Raw genomic sequence first — 8,997 nt, 5'->3', positions numbered from 1 at the left:
TTTTTTTTGGCATTCACGCTTTGCTGCTGCTGCTGCTTGCGGCATGTGGCAGCAACTTAATTATGCCTTTGAGCTCATCAATAGCTAAGCGTAGACATTTTCAAGAATTTTAATAATTTCTACAAAATGTAGTTAAATTAGCAACTGTCAAACTGTATTTAGTTTTTTAAGCTTGCGCTTTGTTATATTAAATTATTATTAGTATTTATTTGTGCGCATATTTTTGCTTAAATAAATATTTAAAATTTATATACAGTATTTTGCACATTAAAGTGCATTTATTTTGCATTTTATATATAAATTAAAATATTTATAATATAAAGCAAGCAAATTAAATATTAACTTTTATATTTTTAAAAGATTCAACGTAGAGCTTTTGATTTCTACTTATTCAAAGAATAATAAAAAAAAGGCAAAAATAAATATTAGCTTTTATATTTTTTATGTAATTTTGCTACATTTTCTATTTTATATATTGATATATTTTCTTTTATGTGAATTTTTATATATATTTTATAGCGCACGCTTAATGTTTAAAAAAGCATTAAAACAATGCTCAACTGCGTTAAAAATTAAAGTAGTTTTAGTTATAAAAAAAATATGAAATTTTTTACTTTAAGTTGTGTTTTACAGTAAGAACTCTATATAAGCAATTTTTATAAAAACAACTTTCTGCTGTGGACACATATTTATTTAAATATTTTTATGCAAGCTACTTTATTATCAAAGTAAAATGGCTAATTATCAATTTAATTAAATAAATAAATCTAAAAATAATATTGATTATTAGCAATAAATAAGTTAGCAACTATTAAAACTGTTTATTAATATATAAGAAACAGCAGCTGATTTAGCTTAGAATTTAGACTGCTTTATGCAATAGAAGCAACAATTGTTAAAGTTGCTCAACAATATTTTAAATATAGCTGCTTTATATATTTATAAATAAATGTATTTAAGACTGTATTACTAAAATATTTATTTTAACTGTTTTTAACTATTAATAATTAACACTAAGCCAGACCTAATTTGGTTTGCTTATCAAATTTAAAAGCAATAAAATAATTTTTAATACTTTTAAATATTTTTTGTAATCTTCTCGTAATTGTCGACTGTTCATAGTTCACAATAAATAAATAAAATTAAAAAAGAATTGCTAAATAATGTTTAAAAAATGTTAAGCAGCTGCAGAATTTATTTGTCGATTTATGCAATGAAATTTAGTACTTAACTTATTTATTTACTGTTGCTAACTTTTGTTACCAAACAAATTTACGTGCTACGAACGTGCTGCAAAATTCTGAAACAATAACAATAAGCAATGTTGTATGTTGATTGTTAGCTTGGCATATAATTAACAATAAAATATTTCAAACACATTTTGACACAATTTTAATAGTCCATAAAAATTGAGTGGCTGGCACATGCAGATTGTTGTTATTGTTGCTGTTTAATGTGCGCATTGTTCGAGTTACTGTGGCTTGTTATTGTTGTTAACAAATCGATAAACAGCTCAATTAGCATTTGTGGGCTGGCTGGCTGGCTGGCGACTTTACACATAAATCAAAGCATAAGAAATAAGTTCAATAATAAATTTATATGCAAAACGAGCTGTCAAACTTTTTATAAATTGACAACAGCGTCAAACGCCTTTCACTTGCCTCAATAAAGTTCCATAAATTTGTTTATAAGCGCTTAAGCGTTTTTAATTTGAAAACTTTGCTTTGCCAACAGTTGGCTCCGGCTCCTTGATCTTCAACTGCTCGCCAGCTGGCGATTTGGTTTGCATGCAGGCCTTGTAGCTCTCCAGGCTTAGACTCTGCAGTCCCTTGAGCGAGTCCACTGCTGTCGTTGCCGTATTCAAGCTGGCCAGGAATTCCTCAATGCTGGAGAAGCGCATGCCATTGCGTCGTGAGTTCTCGGCTAGCTCAAACTCATCGTCATCACCGGAGCTGCTGCTGTCGCTCGATGGAGACGCTGCTTTTGATTTGGCGCCTTCATAGCCGCGACTTAGTTCATTATCCATGGTGTAAATGGCCACAGAAATGGCAATAAAATTTATTTACATAGACAAATATATATTTAAGAAACTGTTGTTGTTCAACAGGCTTGCGATTGTTTAATACATTTAATACAACGACTGCTTATAACAAAAAAAAAAATAACAGAGCAGCAAAAAAATTTTCAAATACGTAAATAAGAAATTTATAAATATTTTCAAACAAAACGTTTAACAAATGCGATATATGCATAAAAAAAATAGTACAATAATTAATATGAATAAAAATCTAAATATATTTTTGCAGAAAATAATTCTTAGTATTTTCTTTTTATTTCAAAACTTAAGAATTTTTAGTTTAATTTTTTTGTCTAGGCAGAGCATTTTATTTAAGATAAATCTGCGAAATAAAAACGCTAAGCAAATAAAAAATATACGATAACTAATATAAAAATGCATAAATATTAAATTAAAAATTGTTTTAGTATTTTATTTTCTTTCAGAATTTATGAAAATTCAACTTTATATTTTTCTTAGCATAGCATTTTAAATAAGAAAAAATACAGTTTTGTAAATATTTAAAATCAAAACAAACATCAAATGAGCAAATTAATTACTATTACAAAAATTCAAAAAATATTAATATGCATTTTAATTTATATACCAAAGGCAGTAAATAATTTTAATTATTTTATTTTATACCAAAACTTTTGAAATTTCAAGTTTATATTTTTCTTTTAATTAAAATTGAATAAATTTTTATAAATATTGGAAATAAAAATGATAAGCAAATAAAATAAAATAAAATAAATGCATAAATATTAAATTCAAATTTATTTTGGGCAACAAAGACAGCAATTAAATTTAAGTATTTTATTTTATACCAAAACTTCTAAGATTTCAACTTTATATATTTCTTGGCATAAATTAAATTAAAAATAAATACATGAAAATATTGAAAAAATATACGATAATTAACATTAAAAATTTCAATAAATATTAATTTGCATTTTAAGTATTTTATTTTAAGCCAAAACTTGTGATTTTTCAATTTTATATGCAGTGTTGGTTCATAATTTTGTTTTAACTTATTAATTATTATAGTTAATGAGAATTTATCAAACGTTTCGCCTTTATTTATTTTTAAAATATTTAAAATTTTATGCTTTCAATTATCGCGGGCACGTTTTTCTGATTATAAAAAAGTCTTTAAGTGTCTGCCTCACTTTACACATTGTCGATCGATCGTCTGCGGAATGGCGTGTGGAGCAAAACCAGCGAGCGAACGAAAGAGAAGTGAAGTGAAGCGCGGCGAGAAGGAGTCAAGTGGCAGTTAAAAGTTATTTCAATAATTCAATCACGTGTTATCGAATAATTGAATAAGTCATCGTGTCGAGCAAGACACAAATTTAATTTCAATACGCAGAACGTTCAACATTTAACAACATTTAACGAACGGGTGACAGCCTCAAAGACGTTTTGCCGATTGAAGCGAAAAGAGAGTTAAATAAGCGAAAAAGCATTGACCGAGCAGAGCGGGTAGTTGGGGGTGGTGGGGGGGGTGGGGTGAGCCAACGTGAGTGATTGTCGCAAAAGCTCAAAGGCAAAAACGACAGCACTTCGAATTGTACTGATTTTTATTTATTTTATGTTTGAACCGAAACGTTTATGGAATGCCAAATGAAATTGCGACTACGCCCCAAAACTAATAGGCTGAACTGCCCCACAGCAGCACCCGCCCAACCCCCCGCCCAATCCACTCAACTCACTTTGCCAATTGCTGTGGGAAAAAGTTGCGTCTTCGATTTATTTAAAGTTTAGTATTATTTTTGTCATAGCTCAAATTGAAATGGTAACAGGCGTGGCCAAATTTGCATTTCAACAAGTGTAGGTGTGTGTGTGTGTTGGCCAAATGGAATTTTAAGCTTCAAGTTTAAATGCCTGCATACCTTGAACTTTAAATTTTGTTTTGCTGGCTGACATTGAGTTGCTGCAAATTGTAGCAAATCTATAAATATTATAAATATTAAAACAAATTAAAATTAAAATAAAAAACAAATGAAAAACCAATGCTTTTGATTGGTTAACAATATTTAAATAAACTTAAATATGCTTTGCAAAAAATCAAAAAAAAAATGTACAAATTATTTAAAATTTTTATGCAGCTGCATTAAGTTTTTGTTAAGTTAAAACTGCAAGCTTAAGCTTTTTATATAATTACAAATTATTTTGAATATTTAAACATTTGAATTGCATGTTTTGTGTGATTTTAATATAATTTTTTTGCAATCTAGAATATAAACCAGCAGTCTAGCACAACTACACTAAATCTACAACGCTAGAAGACAAGATCGAACATACATAAGTTCCAATTCTCTCCATTTGTTGTGGAGAAATACTGCCACAAAGAGATTAGTCAGTTCAAGAACTGTTACAAGTTCTACATGGATCGCAAATTAGAGGCGAAGAAGACGGTTAACCAGGGCATTGTAACGCCGGGCAACAATCTAAACTACAAACAGCTAAATAAATACCTGCGACGCTTTCCCAATCCAGTGTAGTGCGGCTTAGTACATAATATATTTGTTGCATTCTTTAATAAAATATTTGCCTAAGGATTTCTCTTGAAATGAATATGCTGAGCCGAACAAGTTTGTAGATTCGGCGGCACATCAAGTTCGAAATTGATCATAGTCCAGCTATGCAACCAATTGTGTCAAGCAAAATTCCAACTGATGAATCGTTAATTACATTTTATATATTTGTGTGTGCAGGTAAATAATACTAACCAGAAGCCATAAATATTGCTTAATTTAATACTTTGCAGCTTAGCGGCTTAAAGCTAAAATCAAAATTATTTTCAAAAAATTGCTGAAATTTTTGGCAATACATCAATTGAAGAAATCATGGACTTTACAATTTAAACAAAATTATTTTAACATATTTTGAAGCACGTTGTTGTTATTATTAATTGGCTAGAAGCTCAATGCCATGCAGTCGCCTACCAAGCACGCAAACAAAAAGCGGCGCAAGCTTTATTTAAAATTTACTATTAAAAATGTTAGCAGTTCTATTTTATTTAATGTAACTTGCACAGCATTAATGCCAACATTATAAAGAATGCATTAAAAAAGAGCTCAAGTTTTAATTTTTAAATTAATTGAATATGTAAGCATATATATTTTATTTAATGCAACTTGCTTAGCATTCAAGCGCTAAATGCTAAGCATATATAAATAAATATATAAAAAAAATATAAATAAAATAAATATAATAATAAATATAAATATAACTGTTGTTTAAGGGGGAACCCCTAATTAGAATTTTTTTTTCTGGGAAAAAATTAACTTAGACCAACCAAATTTTTTTTGTGCTTAGAAACAAAAAAAAAATTTTGTTTTTGAAAAATATTAGGTTGTATTGCATGCGCGCACACTCATGCAGAGTGCATTACATTACATTAGAAATTAGTATATATTCTTCATGAAACTAAAAAATTGAAAAATTTTCAAAAATTGGGAAAGTTGTGTAGCCAAAAAAGTGGTTTTTAAACACAAAAAAAAAAATTTCGTGAAATTTTTTAGGTACATATAGAAGGTTAATTAATTTCCTGCAAAATTCATTTCAAGTTGTTTAGTTTTTTTTTTTTAATCGTGTACGCAAATTCAGTTAAAATGTAAAAAATGAAAGCGAAGAAAATGCGCTGCAAAGTTTTTGTTTCCATAATATCTTCTGAAATATGCGGAATTCGACATTAAAACTTTTTTTAGGCGGTCTTAAATAATGAGGAACAATAATTCGATTTTTTCAACTTTTAGGTCTCCTCCCTTAAATGAATTTCAAAGCAAGCTAAGCGTAGCACTTCAAAATTTATAATAATAAGCAATCGACTTTGCCTGCGTGTCCACACGTAAACTGGGTCGATAACTGACCTACAAAACGTCTTGGCATGCAGCTGAAGCAACAATCGAAGCATCAGCAACGTTCAATAGATATTTTATTTTTATTTTTTGTTGTTTTTGTTGACATGTTGACAATGCCAAATGCTATTGAACTTTGTTGCGTTTGCTTTTTGGCGTTTTTTTTTTTTTGTCATTCACACGCTGCTGCTCCGTGGGAGAAAAATGCGTTAGCCTTGGAGTCCTTTGCAGTTTTGGGCGCTGATTGGTGCGAGTTAAAAAGTTAAACAAATCAATACGCGAACGATGCAAATGGCAAAAGGCATCTGAGCAATGCTGCCGAGTAATTGGCAGAGAGTTGAGCGCGGCTGATGCGAACGCGCTCTGATGTTGATGATGATCACACACACACACATACAAACAAACATATGTTTGAGTATTTGTGATTGCAATCGTTGCCGCCAAAGTGCAGCTAAACATCTGGAGCAGCCGCCGCCCAACTGTCCCCATGTTGGCCAAGTGTGTAGAAAGGTGATCAGTCAGTGATCTTTTGCCGACTCGCGCTGCAGTTTGGGCCCACTTTGATCTGTCACCGCCAAGCCAATCGAATCACGGCTGGCGCGCGCAGCAGCAGATAAAATTATTGAAATTACATTGGCAAGACGCCGCAAGTTGTCGATCTTGCAACATTGCGCAGCTCGCAGCTGCTGCTCAACAGAATTGCCAACACTTTGAGCCCAAGCCCAAGCCCAAGCCAAATAATTATCGCTTTTAGTTTCAACTTGGCCTGTCAATGTAATTCCAAAAATGTCGTCAGTGTCGCGTTGCACTTGCGTAGTAGCTCATCAGCAGACCCAAAGACTCTCCCCAGTTACTGTGATTTTCATTCGATTTGAGTCTCGTTCTCTCTCTCTCTCTCTCTTGCTGTTGTTTTTAAAATGTAATCATCATTAAAATATTTATGGCGCGCGCTCTCGCTCTAACCCAACTGCTCAACTGGACGGCTTGTAATGACCATACATAGCAATTGGTTCTCACGTTCGAAAACCCAACACGGCTGCCAATTTGGCGTCATCGTTGTCACAGTTGGCCACAGCCTGCAGTTCAACTCTTCCCAAAGCGCAGACGCGCGAGTTGGAGTTAGTTGGCTCAAAGCTCAAGTTGTCATTGTCATGGTCACTTAACAAAAAAAAAAAAAAAAGACAACACTGTAGCTTTAATTTGCGTTGTAATGCTGCGCAAGACTTTAATATAGAACTCATATAACATATGCATACAAATTCGATTTAGCTTCGAACTTTAGCTTAAAAAGTTGCAAAGAGCAGCAAAATCATTTGCTTAGTTTTTAGCTACAAGTTAATTTTATAAATAATTTTATTAATATTTTTTTGTTGCATACGAAAAATTCAAAGAAGTTCGCAGTGTTGGAAAATGTTACAAATATTTGCTTTAATATATTTATAACTCATAACAAATGCATACAAATTCGATTTAGCTTCGAACTTTAATTAAAAAGTTGCTAAGAGCAACAAAATCATTTGCTTACTCTTTAGCTAATTTTATAAATAATTTTATTAATATTTTTTTGTTGCATAAGAAAACCTAAAAGTGGCCCGCAGTGTTGGAAAGTGTTACAAATATTTGCCGCTTCGTTGCTTTCTATTAAATCTAGCTACTAAATCTAGTCATCATCTAGTCTAGTCAAAAATATTAAATCTAGTCATCAACTAAATCTAAGCTAAAGCTTATGAAAATTCATTCCTACTGCTTATCGTATAGCATAAACAGCTCTAAAAATAAAAGTTTATATTTTGTAATATTTGAGATATTCTAAAATGAATTCAAACCAAGAAGTTCAGTCAAGCTTTAAGCAATTATTGCGTTTATTGAAACGCCGCGGCCAGCGCCTGCTGCTGCATCATAAGATTTGCTTAGCTATACCATTGGTGCTCATACTTTATAAATATTTGCCCAAGGATTTCCTGATGAATATGCTGAAGACCGAGCAGTTGTCGTTCTGGCAGCGCTTCAAGTCGAAATTGTTGGGCAGCAAGCAAAACAATTGGTGGTAAAGCCAAGAAGTTGCCAATTGATGAATCGTTAATTACGCTTTATATATTTGTGAGTGCAGGTAAATATGGCTAACACTTTTTCAAAACATTAAAATTGAATTTAATTTGCAGCAACAATAGACAATTGAAGCGAGCAAGCAGCTCACGTAAGAACTTGAACATCTAGGCAACAATATTTGAAGTTTAATACAATTTATGATTTAGCTTAAGACTGCACTTAACTTGATTACGATAAGCGCTTTCTAAGCAGCTGCAATGAGTGTGAGAAGCGCATAGAGGAGCTCGCGCATAAAATACTAATAACAGTTTTTTCTTTTTCTTTTGCAGACTCTGCTAAATGTTGTTGAGCAGCTTGTTGCACATAAAAGTTTATGTTATTTAGTTTTGTTAAATCAATAAAAATATGTTAAAAATTGTTTAGTTACATAAAAAAAAAATTGTGCATATAATATATACAAGCTATAAAATAAAATGTTATGCTTCAGTCTTAGCTGCTGTAGTTTCGTTTATGCAGTTTCGGAACTGAAACTTAACGTCATTCCATAATGATAAGTCCGTAACAGTCTTGACCACAACACACTCCACTTGACCCTGCAGCGACCACCGCAACGAACTGCTGAACTGCTGGACTGACTGACTGACTGACTGGCAAGTGAGAAGCGTTACGCCCACAGCGACGACTGGACTGTCAAACCGATGGAGACGACGACGGCTTCGATTTGTCTGCTCGGCGAGGCGTTGCCGCAAGTTCAAGTCTCGCTGACTGACTTGACTTTGAGTTTGTCATATGTGAACGCAGCTCTGCTGCTGCTTTGGCTGCTTCTTCTTCTTCTTCTCTGCAGCTGTTGTCGTTTATCAATTATGACAAATCTTTGCGCATGCGTGGCCGCAGCTATTTATAAACTGCTGCCCTCCCTTCCGCATAAGCTCCCCCCCCCCCTTGGCTAACCCCTTTGCTACAGTTTAGTAGCTACTCCTTTGGCCACAACACACATTCGTGTCTCATTTTAATTTGTAATTATTTCTT

The 8,997-nt window shown here is 32.3% G+C and overlaps 1 protein-coding gene and 1 long non-coding RNA gene across 2 annotated transcripts; one reads left to right on the top strand and one right to left on the bottom strand.

The window, feature by feature from the left end:
- Positions 1-1,347: 1,347 nt before the first annotated feature.
- Positions 1,348-2,109, bottom strand: LOC108606124. The gene has a single exon (XM_017995977.2). It carries the CDS (start codon positions 2,024-2,026, stop codon positions 1,706-1,708), a length of 321 nt encoding a protein of 106 aa, XP_017851466.1. The 5' UTR covers positions 2,027-2,109; the 3' UTR covers positions 1,348-1,705.
- Positions 2,110-7,677: 5,568 nt separating this feature from the next.
- Positions 7,678-8,385, top strand: LOC108606158. The gene is made up of 3 exons (XR_001915426.1): positions 7,678-8,019; positions 8,082-8,231; positions 8,298-8,385. It is a non-coding gene; the product is annotated as an uncharacterized LOC108606158 (long non-coding RNA).
- Positions 8,386-8,997: the final 612 nt, after the last annotated feature.

This window comes from Drosophila busckii, chromosome X, assembly GCF_011750605.1.
Source record: "Drosophila busckii strain San Diego stock center, stock number 13000-0081.31 chromosome X, ASM1175060v1, whole genome shotgun sequence".
NCBI classification, from domain to species: domain Eukaryota; kingdom Metazoa; phylum Arthropoda; class Insecta; order Diptera; family Drosophilidae; genus Drosophila; species Drosophila busckii.
This window is presented reverse-complemented; position numbering and strand designations above follow the sequence as displayed.

Excerpts from the sequence above, each read along its gene's own strand:
- LOC108606124 (XM_017995977.2), bottom strand. The coding sequence starts at position 2,026 with ATGGATAATGAACTAAGTCGCGGCTATGAAGGCGCCAAATCAAAAGCA.